Below are 25,253 nucleotides of genomic sequence, written 5' to 3' on the forward strand. Positions count from 1 at the left end.
TATTCGCTGTGTCACATACATCAGACAGATGACCAATGAAGCAGTACGCTGAGATGTTAAGTGTACAAGATTGTAATCAAATTGACAGGTCTTTTTGGCTACACTATAGAAGGCGATTCAGCTTTGCTTTGTTGGTGACTGAGTGTTGTTTGAAGTGTCTACACTCTGTTGCCAAACAAAGCACAGATGAATCGCCTTGTGTCACAAATAAAATCCAATGCTAGCTGTGATATACGCAAGTCTCCTCATATATTACATCCTTAGCGACGAAAATGTTTCATGATAGTGAATTTTTAGGTTTGACGCAATAGGATAAACATTGTAAAGCTTGGTATGGAATTCTAGTGTTTGTTCTTGTTTAGAGATGATTTAGATATTACTTTTGACTTGACTTGAGTCTTTTTTTGTAATAATCTACAGTTTTTAAGCTACAACTTTATTTCATGAAATATCTTGTGTATAGTGCTGTCTCACTGAAATGTCTAGTTTGGAAAACAACTGTACATCCTACTGTATCGGTGATCATTGTGACACCAGGCAGAAATCAGCATTGCCATCAATTTGCCCCTCATCAATCAGGCCTGGTCTTCATGAACTTGGTTTTCCTATGCAGTAGGTAATTGTGATGTAGCCTCTAGCATATTTGTTATTTATGACCTAAGTTTCTATTATATACATGACCTAGCATAGTTGGTGCTTAGCCATAAAGTCTAGAATATAAAAGGGTACAAATAACCATCAGAGCACGGTTGAAACTTAAGCTGATATTAATTAAAGTGTGGTGAACATTCAGACCTGGTCAAAGGATATAGGTTTCATCAGCAATCAGTTCAGAGCTGAAGATCTACGGCAATAGAAACGGATCCAATCAATTCTGGTTTGATTTTTATGTTCGTTTTTTTTCTTTCTATGGCTTGTCCTGATTGGCTATGTTGTATAGTCATACCAGTTTTATGGGTTTGATAATTTGGCTCATACGGTCGTAAATTCAAGCTCCTAGCTAGCCCCTGTTTGTATTGTGGCCATTTACGTATTCTTATCATGAACCTTAGGCTTGGTGTGTATGACCTTCTGGGCTGGCCAGTGTCTTCAGCGAACTGTCTGAAGGAAAAATGTCCCCATATATGATACACAGCTACTATACTAATCCCTGTGGTCAAGTTAATAAGTTAGCTATATGGTCAGTTAAACTGATTGTAATTCTGGTCACAAGCTTGTGTGATGATGTATAGGACTATGGTTCACATTATTAGAGGTCGTGATGCAGAGACACATCTACTCAGCACTCACACTGAGGGACAAATGAGAGGTGGCCTGTCCTTGGTTAAGTTATAAGGTTATTACTGTAACACAAACGAGATATTAAACTTCATCATAGATTCCCCTACCTGGCTGGGTCAATGATGATAGAATTTAGAAGCATCCTGATCGAGCTTCATGGTGTAAATACCAGGGATCTAAACCAAATGGACCCCAGGGTTCTTCTTATATTAACTATTTTAAATCATTGTTAGTGTACAAAATCACTTCAGCATTCATGAAGGATTGCAATCAATTCGTTAAAACTGAAAGTTTAATGAAATGAAAAAAGGACAATTACAGTGATTGGTAAAATGTGGCAATTGTTTTTATAATCCTTAATTAGGATTTGTAATACACTGTACAGTCATAATTGAGAGGAAAAAAATAAATTCATTGATTCTCATAGATTATAATTAAAGGTCAAAGGTCATGTTTATACAAGTCATGTATACATCCTATATTTTTGAAGTATGGTGGTCTAGTAGCTAAAAGGGATTTGCTTATGTGCAATCATAGGCATACAAAATTAAATTGATGAATGTTACAGCCATATAATTGTGAGGTCTATATGTTTGATGATGTCTCAAGATCATTCACAGTTTGTGAATTCTCTAAAGTACCTGTAAGTATATATTCTCTTTAATTTATATCAGAAGATAATGATAGCCGTATATCGTCTCCAATGCCTGGCTGTGGGCGCTAATTGGTGTATATATACCAGTACATTATCTGCTGAATCTAAAGTAATCTTCATGTTACCAAGATTTGGTATTACTGTCCCTGCAGCATAAACAGGAGTGGCAAGTAATTACTTAAGTATACCCCTGGTTGAAACAAGCAGAGCCCAATAACAGAGATTGTGTTGCTAAGAAGAAGTTGTGATAATATTTCCATGGTTACCAGAGTTAGCAATGTGATCACCAAAGAGACGAGGTTTTTTTCATTGATGACCGATATTTGGGATAACTGAACATGTTGCGTAATCATTAGAATTTGTTACTGTTAAGTTTTCAATCCTCCTACACATACTTTCAAACTTGAATAGAGTAAAATAAAATAAATCATAAAGGAAAGAAATTTCTGATGTTTGTTAGAATTTAATACTGATTGATTTTAATTCCTGGAGATGACTGGCTAAAAACAGGTATAATTGATTACATTTAAGTTTATTTATGGCAATTCCGGGCTTTGGAAAATTAATAACATTTTTTTCTGAAATTAACACTTCACAAAAATGTTGACAGAATCGTTGTGTTCATTGTTCCCTAAAACCAAGTCTGGAGATTTTGACTAATTTGTTTTAAGCATGGTCTTCTTTAAACTTTTCCACATTTTGGTGACTATATATAAGCTACAATCTACATGTAAGTACCAATTTGTATAGGTACTCTAGTACACAAACTGGTACAGCCCCTCTCTCCCTGGCAACATTCAATACATCACTTTAGTCAAGTACTTGTGTTTATGTTTAAGAGTTTCCTGTAAATAACAAGCCTTATGGTTATCGTAGACTAGAGGTGTAGACAGGATGTTGTTCATGATTCAGTGAGTAAACAATGTAAATGATAAACAAATACAGGGAAAGTTAATAGAAATGTGAAAAATGTGAATAAATAGTTGTACAAGATGTTTTTTAGAATTAGGTTATACAAATTACCTTACACAATATTCCTGTAAAATATGTTTAGAGTTGTCTCCCTTAAGAATTCACACTACCTTTCACATTATACCTGTAGATTGTGTTGGAGTTGTCTCCCTTAAGGATTCACTCTTCCTTGCACATTATACCTGTAGATTGTGTTGGAGTTATCTCCCTTAAAGTTTCACATTACCTTGCACATTATACCTGTAGATTGTGTTAGAGTTATCTCCCTTAATGATTCACATTACCTTGCACAGTATACCTGTAGATTGTGTTGGAGTTGTCTCCCTTAAGGATTCACACTACCTTGCACATTATACCTGTAGATTGTGTTAGAGTTATCTCCCCTAAGGATTCACACTACCTTGCACATTATAACTATAGATTGTGTTGTAAAGTTATCTTCCTTAAGGATTCACACTACCTTGCATGTTATACCTGTATATTGTGTTTAGAGTTATCTCCCTTAAGGATTCACACTACCTTGCACATTATACCTGTAGATTGTGTTAGAGTTATCTCCCCTAAGGATTCACACTACCTTGCACATTATAACTATAGATTGTGTTGTAAAGTTATCTTCCTTAAGGATTCACACTACCTTGCATGTTATACCTGTAGATTGTGTTAGAGTTATATCCCTTAAAGATGCACACCTTCCTTACACAATTTATCTGTGATTTGTGTTAGAGTTGCCTCCCTTGCAGATACACTCTACCTAACACAATGTACCAATGATAGGTGTGTAATGTCTCCTTAAAGATATATGTTTTCTCATAAAAGTATATATCTATAATTTGTGTTTGTAATTACCTTACAGATATATGCTACCTTACACATTATACCTGAGATTTGTGTTAGAATCTTTTTAAACCTCATCCCAGTCGTCTAAGGATTTAGTTTAAGACCCACAGATGCCTCAATTGTAAGGGACTGTACAGGGACGAGTTCATGAAGGACTCAAATGCATAGAACTATGCAAGGTTGATAGGGACATATTTTTGGTTTGGCACAAATTCCAAGATGGAATTATCGGTAACATGATGTGGAAGTCCATCTAAGTGTGACAGTGTATATAAAATACTCATACATGTATATATATATATTGCCCACGCAGTTAAATTTGATAGCATGGTCTGCAGAGCAGCGAAAGCTCATATTTCCACTGGGAAGCATTTCAGGCCATCTATAAAAAATATTTCATTGCCAGGACTCCTAGTTTTATTTTCCATCCTCCCACTTGCATCAATTTAATTAGTTTTTATCACTCTACCATTGTATTACATGTCGATATTGTGTTGAAAATAAAGTTGATATTCTTCTGGTGTGTAAAGTATTTATATTCGCTGGACTTAAAACTGGTTTTCATGCTAAGTTTCAAGAAATATCTATTTTCTAAACATAATTTTATCTGTATCTATTTGAAAGTTAAATCAATGCAGGAAAACAGAGGTAGGATAATCTAGAGTAAAATTTAAGTATTGTACGTAGGTCAATGTTCCTTTAAAATTAGTTTAAAATTTAATAAGCTTATAATCCATACTTACAAGGTGTAAAAGGATATTCTTACAGTAACCCTGAATTTTGTATAGGCAGTTATGAGTGCCAAAAGCACAATATCTCCTCAGAAAATTAAGCCATCTTTGACAAAACAATATGTATCTATTTTGACGGCCCACGTACATTATGTATAATTCACAAGTGCTACAGTGATTTTCATCTGAGGACGTTCACTTTGTGTATTTTCATGTACACTGCAATGCTTGTATTCTTGGAAGACTTCCATCAAATATACCACAGGTATGCAATACTACTGCCAATTATGAAAGTCAAGTGGATACCAGGGGAGGGTTTATCTTCGTTCAGGAACAATCGGTTTATAAGATTGTTATTTAAAAAAAACACATTTAAACTATATGCTGTATGAACTGTAGGTTTATTACACTAGATTAGATTTTTGTGTCGACAGGGATTTGTCTTCTCCGGGCAAGTAATCTACAATTTGATAGACTTTTGTTTATATTCGCGTAATCTTTAGTATATTTACAAAGAATACAATTGTATCCATGTATAATTATTTCATTTTTGTTGTGGAGTTTTTCCTGGTTCTTTGGGGGATAGCATTGTATTGTTTATCAATCTGCTAGTTTATCAGATTTTCGACAAGCAGTTTGGTGATCTGATGTGATGATGGAAAGGAATGAAAATGTTGGCACTGCTGGGAATTGCTTGTCTTTGATGTACCGTACTTGTCCTACACTACACCCATGTCTGGTAATACACCCACTATATATCCCCAACTTTTGATCCCACATTGTTTTCACTGTGGACTTATTCCAGGGACAATAGTCTTTAAGACACTGTATGTGTATTAAAATTCTCATGTTAGTGCTCGGAGAGGATGAAGACTAATATTAGTGCGATGATGAATCGTGCATTCACAGGATCATGTTGTACTCTAAATATTGTTATTTTGGACAGGTTGGAGATATTTTAGCGCAACACTTGAATTAGTGCAATTAATTTACCTCAAAAGGTGCTAATATTAGAATACCGATAAAATAAGTTCACATGTATTATACAATTGTCCAACAATAAGCCCATGCCTGATAAATATGTCTACAAGATATTCCTTATTTTTCATTCAGGATAATTTTTTAGCCAACTGAAACTTCTAGCAAACTACAAACCCGAAGATCATTACCTTATTAGTCAAATTAAGATTTACTTTCCCAGTTATCTGACAGTCTGACTTCACCTTGGACATCCACAGAGATAAAATGCTGACCTTTCATCCATCTCCAATGAGTGTTACATGGTTTTTGTCAAGTCTACCAAAATAGCATTGCTTCAATGCTTTTGACCTTGGTGCCTAACTCTGACCATTAATTTGATTAGAATGAGTAAATCTCTTTCTGCTGAGAGGTGCATTCTTTATTCTGATAGTTGGATTGTTCTTGAGACATCCCTTCAGGATTTTCTACATCTCACTACTTTCCTTGATTATATTTCATGTGCAATTTTCAATTTTCTTTTTAATGAAATATTGACAGAATCATATACAGAGAATGTTTGTCACACTGAGGTACAATTTTATCTCACTAAAGTGGTACCATATGTTAGCTTTTCCTTAATCAAATCCATTTTCAAATCTTAGAAAAAATGAATAAAAAATCTTCATAGATAAATAAAACATTCACGCCTCCTGGAAATCATTTTTACTGATTTTCTGTGGGTTTTTGATTCCTAACCTGAATCAATAAAAAGGAAAAGATAAGTGGTTGTATAATTAAATTTGATGTTTTCTAAAAGGAATAAATGAGTTGAAAATTTTCTTCTGAGCATTACTAAAAGTGGGATCAAGGTCATTGTTTGAACAAACTTGATAACCCTTAATCACATTCTTTTCAGCATCATCTATTCAGGTCCAATATCAGGACCCCAGGGTTTCTTGTTTATTCATTATGTATAGAGTTTCTGAAAACTCGTCCTGACATCTGATAACGTGTTTAAGGATACCCTAGACTTCATTTGGTGTCTGAGTTGCTCGACCAGTAGTGGAACAAAAGGTCGGAAGGTAATTGTATGTTGTCAGAAAATAACACTAATACCAGGAAACACTCCGTCAGAGCTGACCTTTGGTCATTTCCTGTTGCGATCTATTAATTCATCTTATGTCTACAGAATTGGGAAGCCCTACCATTCCATCACAATCTGTCCAGGCTTAAGAATTTGCAGAAGGTCAAAGACGGTTCCTCGGTCCTGGTACCGTAGTTGTTGTATTTGTATGTATATACATGACATACTTGCGGATTCTATTGAAATTTCCATACCAGATTGTGCACATTCAAAATTTCAAGCCTCCAAAAAGTACATTTATAGACTTTGATAAACATAAATCTTTAAGTCTCAGCTGCGTTTGCTTGTAGGCTAATTGGATTGTCATGGGTACATGTTTATTGCTGTTTCTTCAATTAGGATGGAAACAAATTCTGAGTCTTCATTCGAAATAGAGTTAGGGTTGGGTAGTTGTACTTCTATATATATAAACTTCTGTTCAGACTTTCCTTTTCTCATGCACCTAATAACTTATTCCAAACATTTTATGTTCAAATATATGCTATTTTCCCCCACAAATGTTTAAATAGCTTTATTTTATCATAAAAAATACAATCTTTTGATCATATAAATAATTTTTGGCTGGGGTGCAAATAAAAGTTTAATATACTGTTTAAGTACTGTATTGGACCTGAAATGTCCACTGTGTGCTTTCAAAGACACAAAAGGGGTGCACTTAGTAAAATGACCATGAACAGAGAAAATGTTCTGTGCGAAATTCGGGTGAGAAACATACCTTTATGTAGCGAAAACAATCTAGAGTCTTTCGATTAAAAGACTTAAGATTATGTAAGCAAATCAGTGGGGTAAGGAAACTTTTATATGTTTAAAAAAGGTGAGGCTGTGCTTATAGGGACAGGTGTGCTTATTAGGTTGAATAAAGTATTTGTAGAACAGTCATTTCTCTTTACCCACCTGCTATGTTAAATTCTGTATCTCATTCATAAATTATACTAAAAGTTAAATGAAATTTTGACTTTGTTATGTGAAATTCTGTCTAAATTTTTCCAAAGCAACTAGGAAATCTCAAACATGTTCTATTTTACCGTAAGTGACTTAATACATACAGGGTCAAAATCTGTACCATGGGGAGCGGGATAATTTGGAGATGTTAATTTACGACTGAACATATCTAAGGATTTATGCTGACAAAGCAGAGTAGCACAATAAAGAGTAAACCTTATAAATGTTTTAAAATGTCAAATTTATCTTTGTCAAGAATTTATTGTTTTAATCACGGAAATATCCAACAGTAAAACATACAGACGACAAAGAATTATTTTGAATTATTGTTTTCTATATTTGTAAAAAAAAATATCATTATAATTACACAATTATTTACTTAGGAAAAGTTTCAAGGAAATTGCACATAAATATCTGAGGCAAAGAAAAAGATATGAGATGAAAATACTTACTTGTCCATTGACTCATTGATAACATGGCTGACCTGTAGAGTTATTGGTATGAGGCACTCTCAGTTCTGATAGGGATTCCCCCACTCTTATCAATGTATTATATACATTTACTGTGTCTTTGGTCAGCAGAGTCTTAAAAGACCTCAACCCAGGAATTTCACCTTGGGCCCACAGTGTTTAACCAGCGTATATAGAGATAACCCTTACAAACTAGCTACTTCTTCTGAAATAAAATTTACATAAAAATATTATATTATACTCAATATATTTACATCAGTTTTCATGTATTATCTTAAGAGTTTTATTGATTTTTACAATCATTGTCTTCGTTACATTGTTTTTCTAATAAATCGTCAGGTGTGATCCCGGATAACTTAGGTCTCTCTCTGTACAATGTACTGTATGGTTAGCGGTCCAGATTTCCCCGCGTGTGTAAACAATTCGGGAGTACCTGTATATCATATCTTCATAATACCTGGTATGATTTAAGACCAGCGGTTTATTTGTGACACCAAACAGGTATAAAATGTTACCTGTGGGATTCGACCTATTGTAACCAAATGCCAGTCAACATTGGATGAGCATCTTCATATATATGTACATAGTGATAAATGGTACAGACAGTTTTAAAGCAGATGGTGATTTCAGGGACCATATTCACACAGTTATAATTGTGCTGACTTATCACCTTTCGTGGCTATACCGCAGGAAAATTGTAGAATTGGAATTGCCAGAATCGTGTTTGTTGCATTTTTGGACTGAACTGAATTTGTGGCAAAATTGACTTGAATTAGTAAAAGGATTTTGTGCTTAAGTTGAAGGAGATAAAAGGGGGAAAAGTGTGCATGGTGATATTCCATTTGAAGCGTACAAGGGTTTTGTGGTGAAGTTGCATCAAGAAACAGGAAATTTCTGTTGTAATATTGATTAAGTTAGGCCAAAGGATTTTGTGGTGAAGCTGTCATATGATTCAGATTGACATATTGTATTGGTCATGACATCGATTGATCCCCGTGCGAAGGTCGAGCAAGGCTCGAAAAGCTTGGCAGTGGTCAGTGGTAAAGCAGATGTTGTTAGACGAAAGGTGAAAACAAAGACCAGTCCACAGAAACGAATTAGTGATTATAGCAGTAGTGGTAAGTTTTACCTGTGGTGTTGCCATGACAACCTCGTTTACAGGTGAATATAGTCGACTAATGCGTATAACAATCTCCTTAAGCTCAAGATTCCAGTTCCAAGTCATGCCATTATGCGTTGCTTTCCGCTGGAAGTTTTAAGTTCAATTAGCACTCTTTGTTGTATTAAATGTCAGCCAGCATTTTGCCATATTCCCGAGAAAAAAAACCCAGTGGAAACAGGGAACCTAATTAATGTCTTGTATTTATCACTTTTTTTGGTCCTTTCCAAAGATAAAATTATCACGTATAAATTGAGTGGGTGGATGTTCGGACATTGTTGCTAAATATCTTGTGTCACTATTAACAACTTCAAATTTCATAAGAAGCCTTTAATACTGACAAGTTTCATAACCATTATTATTGGACCATCATTTTTGGAGTTACGGCCCTTTATGCTAAATGCTTGCTCAATATCATAGGTGTTCTTATTACTTGGGGGTAAATCTTTGAATTATTATTTTAATGTAGTGAAAAATATATCAGCTATGTTTTAACATTTTTTTTTAATTAAACCACATTAATAAAAGGTATACGAGAAACATGAATAAAAATAATGTGACCAGATAGGAATGTAGTCATGCTCAACATTGATTGTGACTTTATAGAAGTCTGACGTCTTGTACGTCCCTCCCATCATTGTAAAGTCAATTTAGATGCATGAAGAGCTCTTCTAGTCTGTCTTTGTTTTCAAGTTCTGAAAGTGTATTAAATGGTTCACCATTAAAAGGCATTCCGTGGTTCATCGTTACTTTTATAGTTTCCCATTAGATTTGAATGATTTTAGGAACTTAATGACTTACCATTATATCAGTGGTTTACCATTAAAAGACCATTACATGGCTCACCATTAAATATTAATGGTTTACCTTTAAGGAGTAATTCATGGTTTAACCATTAATTTGTTGTTAGCCATTAAATGGCAATGATACTCATTCATGTGGCATAATATTATCAATATTTTCACTGCTGCTATTATGCTCAAAGAAAATATTGAATTATTTTTGCTTTGTGGACTACAACTGTAAATGATTAGTAACATATCCTGCCCTAATTGAGGAATCCGATATAATATAGAACTTATATAGATCCTAGTCTTTGGATCACTTGACCAAATGAAGACACTACATGACAGGCACCTGGTACACCAGCTGTGGTTTATAGGCTAAGAGACCTGGTCATTAGCTGTAATTTCTGGGTTGTAAGCTGTCAGCTGGTAGGCCCTAATTATCAAGTATCTATAGTCAACTTCAGAATCTTCCCTCCAGTCAGATTTAACCAGCCCTAATCATATACATTGGCTATAGAGACCTAGTTCTTCAGGTTGTTGATATCCATTTTGAATTAATTCTTGAGCAACGAAACCCTTGTAATATTTAAGGAAATATAGTGATTATGTAGATCTGATATACACTTTGCCTGCCTGAGTTTGTATACATCTCGTGGAATATCAGTTTAATGTTCTTTGATAGATCAATGTCAAACAGGTTATCTGGAGGGTGTGTAGAGGATAGGCGTCTTTTATCTACCAATCATATATATGGGTACCATATGGAATGCTGTGCGTTCGTATAATCTGGTTTTAGAATTAAAATAAATCAGAAGGTATCTTCTCTTTCTTGGAATGTTTTACAAAAACACCTATTCCCAAGTTCAAAAACTAACAGAACTTCACAAAACTTATAAATTCCATCCAAGTTGATGGATGTCAGTTTACAGAGATTGGAAATGTTTGTTGGTTCAGTTTCTTCAGGTTTATGATGTTTGAGGGTGTCAGTTTGTAAAGGTTGTTTGAGGGTGTCAGTTTGTAGAGGTTGGTGATGTTTGAGGTTACAAGTTCATACAGGTTGTTTGAGGGTGTCAGTTTGTAGGGGTTGGTGATGTTTGAGGATACTTATATGTTCATACAGGTTGTTTGAGGGTGTCAGTTTGTAGAGGTTGGTGATATTTCAGGATACAAGTTCATACAGGTTGTTTGAGGGTGTCAGTTTGTAGGGGTTGGTGATGTTTGAGGATACTTATATGTTCATACAGGTTGTTTGAGGGTGTCAGTTTGTAGAGGTTGGTGATATTTCAGGATACAAGTTCATACAGGTTGTTTGAGGGTGTCAGTTTGTAGAGGTTGGTGATGTTTGAGGATACTTATATGTTCATACAGGTTGTTTGAGGGTGTCAGTTTGTAGAGGTTGGTGATATTTCAGGATACAAGTTCATACAGGTTGTTTGAGGGTGTCAGTTTGTAGAGGTTGGTGATGTTTGAGGATATCAGTTTGTAGAGGTTGGTGATATTTGAGGATATCAGTTTGTAGAGGTTGGTGATATTTGAGGATATCAGTTTGTAGAGGTTGGTGATGTTTGAGGATACTAGTTCATACAAGTTGTTTGAGGGTGTCAGTTTGTAGAGGTTGATGATGTTTGAGGATACTAGTTCATACAGGTTGTTTGTGGGTGTCAGTTTGTAGAGGTTGGTGATGTTTGAGGTTACAAGTTCATACAGGTTGTTTGAGGGTGTCAGTTTGTAGAGGTTGGTGATGTTTGAGGATACTAGTTCATACAGGTTGTTTGAGGGTGTCAGTTTGTAGAGGTTGATGATGTTTGAGGATATCAGTTTGTAGAGGTTGGTGATGTTTGAGGATACTAGTTCATACAAGTTGTTTGAGGGTGTCAGTTTGTAGAGGTTGATGATGTTTGTGGTTACAAGTTCATACAGGTTGTTTGTGGGTGTCAGTTTGTAGAGGTTGGTGATGTTTGAGGTTACAAGTTCATACAGGTTGTTTGAGGGTGTCATTTTGTAGAGGTTGTTTGAGGATGTCAGTTTGTAGAGGTTGGTGATATTTGAGGATATAAGTTCATACAGGTTGTTTGAGGGTGTCAGTTTGTAAAGGTTGTTTGAGGGTGTCAGTTTGTAGAGGTTGGTGATGTTTGAGGATATCGGTGAACAGATACAAAGTGGATTTGACTTACATACACACACCAGCACCCTAAACATTCCTTACACTGTAACAATTAAAGACATTCTATACAACTATTAGAACCATCAACTGACTTACAGTAATGTAAACAATTACAGTAATGTAAACAATGTATTATGTAATTCTATAGAAATGTATACACAGACGCTATTATTCTAGCATTTAAAATGAAGTAATATTAAATGCTAATTTAACTTTATATTGTAATGATAATTTAAGCTCAAAAGCATTTAATGTTTTCAGAATGAATTATTTATCACTGTTTAGAATTGTCTTTCTTACAGATTCATTACAGGTAAGTTAATTAGTGGTAGTCATTTATTGATAACAATTATAAAAGAAGAAATTGATACTTTTACCATTGTGTGATTTTCTAGTCTATACCTATTGAATGTCAGAGATTTATATCAAATACTAAGTTAAAAAAGTATATCATCTGATTAGTTGCAACTGTTTGGAATTCTGAAAAAAATCACTTTATTTGAACCAGTTTTCACTTGACCAGACAACACTTTAATATAAGATGTTTTAAAGCAAAATTCATATCTATTAATTTATTTTGAGAAACCTTTAATATTATTACTATAATATGAATATTTTATATTTTATGTAATTTTGTTTGAAATCTACCTGGTAATTATACTGCCTGGGATGCTGAAAAATGAAAGTATTAATTTGATTTTAAAACTCTATAATAGAAGAAATGTGTATCAGAAAATCACACAAATATTCAGTCGCTGTGTAAATGTGGTTTACGTCAAGCCATTTCAACCAGATGGATTTATCAGAATTTTATTCTGAGTAAATCTATTTTGGATTAAAGGTTTGACCACAGACCATTTTGACTTGATGTGTTCTAGCTATATGCTGATTTGAGTGTGTTTTTGTTTCCAGCATCCTACACAGGCAGTTCGTCAGATGGCGAAGACATCAACCCCAGAGAGAAAATACAGGTAACATTAGATGCTTTTCCTGTGAATCCTAATTCTCTCACTATGTAATTATATAGTACACTAATTTAATTAACTATGTAGAACCCTGAATAATTCAAACTTCCTTTCTAAAACAAGCCTGCTTTAGGTTTTTGTAAACGGAACATGAAAATAGGGAAAAAGTAACCATAGCTACCGAAATCTTTCGCGGCTTTCAGGGAGACAGGCTTTGGTTAGTCTGAGGTTAAGTCGGCCCAATGATAGTGTTGGCAGAAAGTCTGGAGTTCCAGTACCTGCTGTCATGGTATTCTGTAAAACTGTTTTCATGTTTGGTTCCGTGTTTGTAAGATAGGTTTGGGGTCAAGATCATTCATACACAAAGACAGCTATTTTATGTAATCTTGATCAACAAAGGACAAGTAAACTGTTATTGTCTGAAATTCTTCATTGTTAAATTGTTTAGCAGGAGTCCTATAAATTAATAAAGAGGCGCTATACGTGTACAATGTAGACCTAAATCTCACACATGTTCCTACAATAGATCAAAATATCGTGTACATGTATGGCCCATTCAGTTAAGGTCTATCAGATCAATGGATCGTGTGAATTTTAAGTTGAATTTTTATCGACAACATTTGAAATCAAATGGCAAGGTCAAATTGTTAATCTGTATGCTGTATTTAACTAAATAAATACCCTAATGCTAAGTAATCTTTAGATAGGCTTACAGAAATTTCTTGTTTAATTGCCAGATAAAAAAATCATGTGATACAGTACTTTTTCAAGTAACACAAGGGGCGCTTATTATGTCGAACACAGTAACTTTGCTTTTACTGTTTCCTAAGATAGAACTGTTTACTCAAGTTTGTAAATTCTTTGTCAGTTATGTGATGGAGGCTGTTGTTTTTCCTGGTTCTAACACAATCATGTGTGTGTTCTACTGGCTCCGCATGTCTTATCTTGGTTCGTAAAAATTTTGGAATCAACACTTCCCAGGGTACATCAGTACAGGAAGTACAAATCCATTTTAGTTTTGCATGCTGAAAGTCACCCAGCTCCCATTAGCAAGACGGATTATATCTGTCTTAACTATAACAGTTAATTAACAGCTCTACAAGGATAAATAATTATCTAGTACTTTAAGATCCCACATTCATCAGACAAATTATTATGCCCATGCTTGGTAATTAGCTCTATACCCATATCATTTGAAATTAAATATAAAGGCTGTCAACTCCAAATTAACCGGGCACCCATAAATGTTTGGCCTATTAAAATTACAAGTTTTGGAAATAGAAATCTTTTGCATCCCGAGTCTTTTCATGGGATTCATTTAATGGATTTGCTAATGTAGTGTATTAATGCCAATTGATTTTAGGTCAGAGAATTTTCTTGACACTAATTGACAAAGAAAATTGTCAATGTTAATCTGTAGAGGTTCTTAAGCCTTACATCTGTGATCATTGATCCCAACCTATACAAGGCTTATACATCTGTGATCATTGATCCCAACCTATACAAGGCTTATACATCTGTGATCATTGAACCCAACCTATACAAGGCTTATACGTCTGTGATCATTGATCCCAACCTATACAAGGCTTATACATCTGTGATCATTGATCCCAACCTATACAAGGCTTATACATCTGTGATCATTGATCCCAACCTATACAAGGCTTATACATCTGTGATCATTGATCCCAACCTATACAAGGCTTATACGTCTGTGATCATTGATCCCAACCTATACAAGGCTTATACATCGGTGATCATTGATCCCAACCTATACAAGGCTTATATACATCTGTGATCATTGATCCCAACCTATACAAGGCTTATACGTCTGTGATCATTGATCCCAACCTATACAAGGCTTATACATCTGTGATCATTGATCCCAACCTATACAAGGCTTATACGTCTGTGATCATTGATCCCAACCTATACAAGGCTTATACATCGGTGATCATTGATCCCAACCTATACAAGGCTTATATACATCTGTGATCATTGATCCCAACCTATACAAGGCTTATACGTCTGTGATCATTGATCCCAACCTATACAAGGCTTACATCTGTGATCATTGATCCCAACCTATACAAGGCTTATACATCTGTGATCATTGATCCCAACCTATAGGAGACAGTACCTTACCAGAAAACAAAGAAATCATTAACTTGTGTATAACAGCAGACACATTTGTATTGGAAAATGTTGGTTCCAATTCTAATTCAATAACATTGGATTTGATTCTTCTATAATTCATCATCTAGCAGTAGCTATTCTCAAAATAGTTTTTTTACAGTGAATATTTAATTTGCACAAAAAAAAAGAAAAAAGGAATTACAAGTGAGCATTTGTAATAGCTTGTACATAAAATCTACGATAGTATTTGCAGAGTTACATATATTTGTCTGCTGAAAGTGCCATCTTTCTTATTTTGATATATACTGTTCTTGGCTTGATGAATCAATTCTCCCTTCACTTTCTGGTGGTGCATCTTTCTCACTTTGACATGTCCTGTAGTACTGTTCTTGGCTAATCAATTTCCCCTTCATCAGTGTCTGGTGGCGCCTGCCACTTGACCCTATTAAGGAACAAGATCAGAAATTTCATACAAATCAAGGCAACAGTTTCCTTAGGGTTTCTTTCTCAGTATATTAAATTGTTTTCCACTGAAGCCCAACTGCATTGACCAAACTCAATGAACCTCATTGCAGAATACTATCCTTTCTACCAATACAGTTACAGTAAATGAAATCTGAGCCAAGCATAACTGTTTCAAAGGGTTTCCCCAATATTGATCAGGATTTTGGATCATATGAGTTGGACGACAATTTGGATCATATGAGTTGGACGACAATATGGATGGCGTGATTTGGTGTCTGACCGTTAATATACACGGTCAAGTGGATGTTTGTTATTCCTCACGTTCCTCACTCTGGCCATGTAGCAGCTCTCACTATTTTTACGTAATAGATTGTTTTATTAAATCGAACATAATATTAATATATCCTGAAATGAAAATTTGGTGTTATTTCCCTAGTTTTAGAAGAAATGTTCTCGATCAATTTGGCTCTGTGCCCTTAAATAAGATTTATAGTTTTCAGCAAACAAACAAAAAACAAAAATGGTCTGTTCGAAATTGTAATTTATTACCCATAAATCGTGTTTTGATAATTTCGTAGCTTGTTCTGGCTATATTCTTCTAGACGTTTTTTTTTTTTAAATTTGGCTGAGATTCCAAAATCCTTTTTCCATAATTTCGCATCCCAAAAAAGAAAAAAACCCAAAAACTATTGATGTTTTAGATAATATAGACATCTTAGTTTTGAGGTGTAAAATAAGAAACCGTTATTAACCCTTCCATAGTGAAATAACCTGTAGGTCTATATATACTCCAAAACAAGTTATAATATCATATTCAGAAACCCTATCTCAATGTCTGACTTGATTTAAGTGTTGTAAGACTAGACAATAGGGACATCATGTTCACAGGTATAAATGGTTTGTTACTTTAGAAAACATTTGTGGAGAATGGCGACACCTAGGTACAAGTGTCAGTATACTGATTGGATTTACACTGAACTTTAAAGTGAGAGATTGGATTTTTACAGGCAGAGAATTACTCTCTATATAGACTGTCTATATCTTTCTGTACTGCATGACACTTGCCTGGCTGGCCATCACTTTTTAGGGGATAGTTTAAAATCAGATAATGTTAATAATTTATAGATACAAGTCTGATATTTTTGTTTATTATGTTACACATATTTTTTGTCGATAGAACTTTCAACATCCGTTATATGTCTGCATGTTCACTGTCATTTCGGTGTTAAATTACACAAAGTCCCGATGGGCTATTTTGTCTGAAGGCGATCTCTGTCACTTCAGCGCTGTATGATACGAAGCCCCGATGGAATTATTCGTCTGTAGCCATATAATAGCTTGTATAAATCTTAGCTTACGTTTTTATGGGGATGTTAGGCTACAGAAGATGTCGTAATCAAATGTTTGTTTTATCAAATGTAACATTATAAAGCAGACTGTATTTAGATATAAAAAAAAGTTATAATCCAATACATAGAACATTAGTTTCATTGTCCGTATGAAGTAAAATTTCGGATGTAAGAAATGCGGTGGTCAGCTCTGAAACTGTCACCCACAGTCTAAATCAATATCAATACACAAACTGATATTGACATTCAGCCCTGGACGAAATAACACACACAGTAATTGAAGTCTGGAAATCAAATCGAACACAAAACCGTTCAGTTTCTCAAGGTTGATGTTGATTGTAAGAAAAAATTTCTAATGAATAAAGAAAATGATTAAGTGTTGGTTAAAAACTTGTTCAACGTTATCAAATATCTTTGATGATGGTTACCTACACAACTAATTAGCCCGGAAATAGTTTTTCCTGAGTAGCTGCAACATAATTGCTTCCTTCGATCAATTTGTCTTGATTGATTAAATCCAAGAGTTTATGTAAGTAGTTTACCGTAAGCAAATGATGGATATTTTCTGCTCTTTCCGAGTCTTCAGGACTCTTTTGGTTCTGTATAGAATATCGTTGGCCAGTTCTCTTAGAGTTTCATGAAGCGAGGTTCTGTATAGAATATCATTGGCCAGGGCTCTTACAGTTTCATTAAATCAATTATCATGCATTAACATCTAAAGAAATGTTATTTGATGGTTAATTGTGATTTGTTTTAACAACTTAACATATAAATGTTAATACAGTAAATGATCCTTTGTATATTCAGCAATAAGCCCTTGCTTGGTAATATCAGTCAATAGATCTATGTCTTATAATGAAGTTCAGCAACAATACTAGCAAACCGTTTCTTTGTCCTGCAATACCTACTTTGAGAATATTTGTCAAGGTTAAAGGTCAAGGATTTACTACTGAGCTGACCCATGGGTGATAAGTGTAGCGTAATAAGGTGCTATCAACCGTGTGTGTATCCGAGGATGGATGGTGTTGGGAGTTAATATGTATTTTTTGTCAAACACCTTTTTCTCATACTTTGACTATTTTCCTACTGGTGTCAGCATCTGATAAACACAGTTTATTTTAGCCTGTTTATTTTATTCTCTAAGTTGAATTCTCCATCAGTGAAGTGCTCTATCTCTCTGAAAGACTACATTGACCTCTGAATCAGCAGGTATTATTCCCTAGTAGATCGTTTTTTAACTCGGTTAATTACTCAGGATTGATTGCTGTGCCATTTTGTTAGAAAAAAGTTAACAAAACAACTCAACAACATCTGGAAATTACATAAACTGAAAAAATAATAATGAATTGAATTTTACAAAATCCGGAATAGTTGTGTTTTTAAAAATCGTGAAGTAGTCTCATTATGGACAAGGGCACATTTGTGGGGTGATGCAGACTGATATCATTAGACAAAGGTGCCTGCATTTCAAGGCCATTAAAATCCCATTAGAATCATCGTTCTTGTGTTTTACGATGTGATGTTTTCATTACAGAAAAATGGCAAAGGTGGAACAGATTTCTGTGTGCGTAACATTGAAAGTGCAGCATTTGGACGAAGGGAGGTTGAAATTGCCGAACAAGGTAGTTACTAAAGGGCTGAAATGTTTTTATCATGTAATGTAGTCACAATCGTATATTAACATCAAAATCTGTGCTACAGAGCTCGAACTTCTGTACCTTGCTGCTTTGGCTATACAGATAATCTACTGACTGTTATTGATGAAGATTCAGTAATTCAAATAAATAAGGACATGTAATTTTCTCCAGCTATAACACTTTGTAGAAATTATCGAACCAAGGTACAAAGTTTGAAATTCTACAAATTTTCTACATTAAAAAAAAAAAAATCTTGAGTTTCCACACAAGCTTGGAGTTATCGCACCACAGAACAGCAGAGCACAGGTTTTCGGTTCTGTAATATTTTGACCAAAATGACAGTTCTAATCTAAAGCAGAATCAGTAATAAAAGATGAGATAGTTCAATCTTGTAACTTGCCCTAAAACTGAGCTAGCATTACAATTAGGAACCATATGATTCACCACTCTGACAATTTTCTTCTTATGCCATTATTCAGTTGCAATAAAAAAAAATGCAAGTGCACTACATAGTCCTCTAATTTATTCAGTAATAAGTGACTAGATGGTTCACCACTGTGACATTAACCTCTGACTGAGTCAATAATAACTGACTAGATGGTTCACCACTGTGACATTAACCTCTGACTGAGTCAATAATAACTGACTAGTAAGTTCACCACTGTGACATTAACCTCTGACTGAGTCAGTAACAAGTTACTAGATGGTTCACCACTGTGACATTAACCTCTGAGTCAGTAACGAGTGACTAGATGGTTCACCAGTAACAAGTGACTAGATGGTTCACCACTGTGACAGTAACCTCTGACTGAGTCAATAATAACTGACTAGATGGTTCACCACTGTGACATTAACCTCTGACTGAGTCAGTAACGAGTGACTAGATGGTTCACCACTGTGACATTAACCTCTGACTGAGTCAATAATAAGTGACTAGTAAGTTCACCACTGTGACATTAACCTCTGAGTCAGTAACGAGTGACTAGATGGTTCACCAGTAACAAGTGACTACTAGATGGTTCACCAATGTGACATGTAACCTCTTGACTGAGTCAGTAACGAGTGGGTAGATGGTTCACCAGTAACAAGTGGGTAGATGGTTCATCAGTAACAAGTGACTAGATGGTTCACCACTGTGACATTAACCTCTGACTGAGTCAATAATAACTGACTAGATGGTTCACCAATGTGACATTAATCTCTGAGTCCGTAACGAGTGACTAGATGGTTCACCAATGTGACATGTAACCTCTTGACTGAGTCAGTAACGAGTGGATAGATGGTTCACCAGTAACAAGTGACTAGATGGTTCACCACTGTGACATTAATCTCTGAGTCAGTAACGAGTGACTAGATGGTTCACCAGTAACAAGTGACTAGATGGTTCACCACTGTGACATGTAACCTCTTGACTGAGTCAGTAACATACGAGTGAGTAGATGGTTCACCAGTAACAAGTGGGTAGACGATTCACCAGTAAAAAGTGACTAGATGGTTCACCACTGTGACATTAACCTCTGACTGAGTCAATAATAACTGACTTGTTGGTTCACCACTGTGACATGTAACCTCTGAGTCAGTAACAAGTGACTAGATGATTCACCAGTGACATGTAACCTCTGAATCAGTAACGAGTGACTTGTTGGTTCACCACTGTGACATTAACCTCTGATTCAGTAACAAGTGACTAGATGGTTCACCATTGTGACATGTAACCTCTAGATGAGTCGGTGATGAGTGACTAAATGGTTCATGAGTGTGATGTGTAAACTCTGGCTGAGTCAGTAATAATTAGTGACTAAATGGTTCACCAATGTGACAACAAATTTCACCAATGTGACGTGTAACCTCTGACTGAGTCTGTAATGAGTTAATGTGACTACTGAGGTCACCAATGTGAGAGTAATATCTGAACCAGTAATGAGTGACTCAATGGTTCACCAATGTGACATGTAACCTCTGGCTGAGTCAGTGACGAGTGACTCAATGGTTCACCAATGTGATGTATGTGTAACCTATGGCTGAGTCAGTAACAAGTGACTAGATGGTTCACCAGTAACAAGTGACTAGATGGTTCACCAGTAATGTGACTAGATGGTTCACCAGTAAACAAGTGACTAGATGGTTCACCAGTAACAAGTGACTAGATGGTTCACTGTTGTGACATGTAACTTCTGACTGAGTCAGTAACAAGTGGGTTGATGGTTCACCAGTAACAAGTGACTAGATGGTTCACCAGTAACAAGTGACTAGATGGTTCACCACTAACAAGTGACTAGACGGTTCACTGTTGTGACTTGTAACTTCTGACTGAGTCAGTGATGAGTGAGTAGATAGTTCACTACAGTGACATGATCTCACAATGAAAAATTGAAATTGCTAGGAACCGAGAAATTATACCTGCCTCTTTAAAATAATCATTTAATGGGTATTTGTAATTTATGAGCGTCCCGAAGATAGCTTTAAAACTGTCTGTCTGTTTGCCTATCGAAGATCATATAATTCAAGTGTTTGAATAATGTCTGAATGGCTAGCCTTAAATCTGACAAAAGTGACAGATTTTACAGCCTGAAATGTTCTGTTATATTAGGGCATTGATTTTGAAAATCTTGTGTCTGTGCGTCCGAATGTTCAAAACTGACTATTAAATTCTTATGTAACATCACATTTAGATGGCATTGATTTTGATCAAAGAAATATTTCACTTTGAAATTTATTTCTTTATTGTATATGCAATTAATTATTCATATGTAATTATATTCTTCAAGAAGGTACACTTCACAATAAAGGTTTCGTTCATCTTTATAAGATATTACAATAACATTGTCATATAGAAGGTGTATGATGCAACAGTAATTTTGTAATAATGTTATCACAGTAATACTATAACAGTAATGATGCAGGATGAGGTACCAATGCCACAAAATGTTTTTAGCACTTATTTCATGTTTATTGATAAATATATGATAATTTTTATGCATTTTTAGATAGAAAAAAAAAAGTTATTCTGGCTATTGTAGTGGTAAATTGATATGAAATGTTGGAGGAAGTAGATTTAATATCTAGTAAATATCCATATCATGGTATAAAATGTTGGAGGACGTAGATTTAATATCTAGTAAATATCCATATCATGGTATAAAATGTTGGAGGACGTAGATTTAATATCTAGTAAATATCCATATCATGGTATAAAATGTTGGAGGAAGTAGATTTAATATCTAGTAAATATCCATATCATGGTATAAAATGTTAGAGGAAGTAGATTTAATATCTAGTAAATATCCATATCATGGTATAAGATGTTGGAGGAAGTAGATTTAATATCTAGTAAATATCCATATCATGGTATAAAATGTTAGAGGAAGTAGATTTAATATCTAGTAAATATCCATATCATGGTATAAAATGTTGGAGGAAGTAGATTTAATATCTAGTAAATATCCATATCATGGTATAAAATGTTGGAGGAAATAGATTTAATATCTAGTAAATATCCATATCATGGTATAAGATGTTGGAGGAAATAGATTTAATATCTAGTAAATATCCATATCATGATATAAAATGTTGGAGGAAGTAGATTTAATATCTAGTAAATATCCATATCATGGTATAAAATGTTGGAGGAAGTAGATTTAATATCTAGTAAATATCCATATCATGGTATAAAATGTTAGAGGAAGTAGATTTAATATCTAGTAAATATCCATATCATGGTGAGACAACTTCTGTTTCAAATCAAGTTGAATGGGTCATGTGACTAAAATATGGGCTGAAATTTTCTGTTTTTTGCTTTTTACATGCTTTAACAATTCAGAGAAAAAAGTTAAGTATCTGAAAGCAGTTCTGGAAATGATATCTGATGTTAGTCATAGAACAAAAATAGTTTTCAGTGTATTCTACTAACTATCTTGTAAAATTGCCTATAATGACTGATTTTGTGTTCCTGGGGCTTTCCAAGTGCCCTAGTTCGCTAGGCCAGGAATCTTAAAATTTCAATGATTATCTTTTTATTTTTTTATTTTTTTTACAATTTTCTAGGAGTTCTTCATGTCGCTGTTTTGACAATTTTTTTTGTTCTACAGAAATGCCAGGGCTAATTGCCCTTAGACGGAGAGCGGAGTCAGACAAGCCTCTTGTTGGAGCCAAGATCATCGGTTGTACACATATCACAGCACAGACTGCAGTAAGTAGGGTTGGGAATAGCTGATCTTTAAGTCCATCATGCTTCAATCATCCTGTAATTTATTACATTATGATAGCACCCAAACAGGAGTATACTGATTCCTTGGTAATTGGGGAATTATTTATTTAGGTCAGTCGGTCAAAGGTGAAAGTTGGTCACCAGCATTGCCAATGAAATAAATTTATTGTTTCATTTCGCAAAAAAAAAAAAACAACAACTAAAAAACAGTGGGTGCATCAGTGAAAGGTGAAGGTCACTCCCTGAATGAATAGAATATCTAAATGTTATTGAAGTCAAAGGTGAAGGTCACTCCCCCAGTAAATAGAATATCTTAATGTTACTGAGGTCAAAGGTGAAGGTCATTCCCATGGTAAATAGAATATCTTAATTTTACTGACATCAAAGGTGATGTTAGGAATAACTATTTGTTTACATACTGATATTTTATATAGAATGAATACTATATATGTTATTATTCTATGAAAAATTGAGCTTGTATATTTAAAAAATAAATTTAGGATGTAAGGCTTGAGTAATGATATAAAATTTCTGGAATGGGTTGAAGTATCATATGAACAGACAGATTCTGCAACAACACTGTGGACAGCTTTTGTTTGTTTAAAGAAATCACCCCTCAGACAGCATCAAAAAAAGAGTGTGATAATGTTAGTTTTGATGTTCAAAGGTGAAAATGATATGTGAAGGTCACATTGGCCTTATCTCTGATCCATCAGCAGTTAGGCTGTTGTTATGTGGTGGTTATTGTGTCTGTGACTATCAAATCTACTTTTATATGGTCCTGAATTGCCTGGAATTGGTCGTTCAAATGTTATAAAGTAGTGTAGTGATTTAGTTTTAAATACAGAAACAGAAGCTACTAACTATATAATGCCAGTAGACCCATGTCAGGGTAATATGATTTTTTTGTTATCAAGCAACCATTCAGTATAGCTCATTGAAAATTTATTCTCTACTGAAATTCTTCAAAAAAAAAAAGAAGAAAATATATCTTCATAAAATCTTGGAGTTTATGACCTCATAGCCCTAAACTTGTGCAAAATTTATTCTCTACTGACGTTCTTCAAAAAAAAATAAAAATAAAAAAAAATATGTCTTCATAAAATCTGAGTTTATGACCCCATAGCCCTAAACTTGTACAGCTGGTAGTCTTGTCTCAAAATCTGAGGTTCCCAGTGAGATTTAGATAGTTTAGTGTTGTCATCAGTCACAACTTGTTGTCTAAACTCTTAACTCATGTTCCTGTTAAGTTTTTATGAGTCACAATACAAAATCAGTGGTTAAGCTCTGAATTTTTCAAATATTCAGTTGACAGAAAATCCAAACTGAAGCTTATTCACTTAAATATTTTGAAGCCTGCATAAAATCCTACCCAAGCTTTGAACTTTTTGCATAACAAAGTCAGCATCAATCCTAAGTGATCTGGGATTTTTTACATTTTTTTTTATCTATAACAGGAATAAAAATGACATCAATTGATCTATAGAGGTCTCTTTCCACAATACCCTTTGAGGTGACTTTTGTTCGCTCTCGTTGAATTTGTTGTGTAACACCGTGAGTCTTTTCACATAATTGACCTAATTCAGAAATACCAATCGAACTGCAAATTTAAGATAATTGATTTTAATCTGCATGCTGACGGCTGCTGGAACTGCATTGTCTCAGAGTTTCACAACAGACATTTTCATCTTACCATTGATTTCAGTATTCCAACAGAGAGCCCTTCAAATGATAGTGTTTAGTTGACATTTTACTGAGAAATATTCTGTCTAGATTTGAATTTGCCATTACTAATTAGACTAGAATGATTGAAATTCCCACAGAGATGGATTATAGTGTCTCTATCTGAACATAATATTTGTATTTAATCGCTTCTAATTCATCTGTGGGACATATTTGATGACAAATTTGACTTTTCAACATTTTTTTTTTCATTTGAGTGACAAATTGAAGCAGCTTCCATTAATATGATAATCCTATTGCATTTAATCCATTGTTATTTGTTCAATTTTTTTTATTGTCAACTACAGTCATGAATCACTTCCATTTTTTTGTGCTATTCAGCGACAATGTTACGTAATCCTTGAAAATCTGAAGGCATTCCGTTTGGTACAATATTAATATAAATGATTTGCAAATTATTGAATAGAACAATTTTTTTCATGAGACAATCAACAACTACCTGGTATATTTTATCAGATCTAAAACTGATGAGGCTTAGAATTCCATTTCCACTGAAGATCCCTCAATGGAGTTTTCCTTTCATCAGATAGCTTGCAGGGCTTTTTCTGAGGGCTTATGGGGCCGTTAATGGGCTGGAATTATTTCAATTCCCAAAATTTGCAGTTTACTCCTGAAAAAATCTTTCCCAGTTCACAAATTTCTTCC

General features: G+C 34.5%; 1 protein-coding gene and 1 long non-coding RNA gene across 9 annotated transcripts in view; one reads left to right on the forward strand and one right to left on the reverse strand.

Annotated features, from left to right (window-relative positions):
• Positions 1 to 8,047, reverse strand: part of LOC117330697 — a 42,334-nt gene extending 34,287 nt beyond the window's left edge. Inside the window, exon 1 of the long non-coding RNA XR_004533388.1 lies at positions 7,978 to 8,047. This is a non-coding gene — a long non-coding RNA (uncharacterized LOC117330697). The remainder of the gene's footprint in view (positions 1 to 7,977) is intronic.
• Positions 1 to 25,253, forward strand: part of LOC117330696 (adenosylhomocysteinase-like 1) — a 115,565-nt gene that overhangs the window by 46,806 nt on the left and 43,506 nt on the right. For 7 of the 8 annotated variants that reach the window (XM_033889141.1, XM_033889143.1, XM_033889147.1 and 4 more), the window contains 3 exons: positions 13,019 to 13,077; positions 18,556 to 18,643; positions 22,747 to 22,847. In XM_033889141.1, the coding sequence (XP_033745032.1) occupies positions 13,019 to 13,077; positions 18,556 to 18,643; positions 22,747 to 22,847 (248 nt within the window). Of the gene's footprint in view, positions 1 to 8,500; positions 9,114 to 13,018; positions 13,078 to 18,555; positions 18,644 to 22,746; positions 22,848 to 25,253 lie in introns of those variants that run through there. The other variant, XM_033889148.1, reaches the window with a different exon arrangement.

Source organism: Pecten maximus, chromosome 7 (genome assembly GCF_902652985.1).
Source record: "Pecten maximus chromosome 7, xPecMax1.1, whole genome shotgun sequence".
In the NCBI taxonomy this organism is placed as follows: domain Eukaryota; kingdom Metazoa; phylum Mollusca; class Bivalvia; order Pectinida; family Pectinidae; genus Pecten; species Pecten maximus.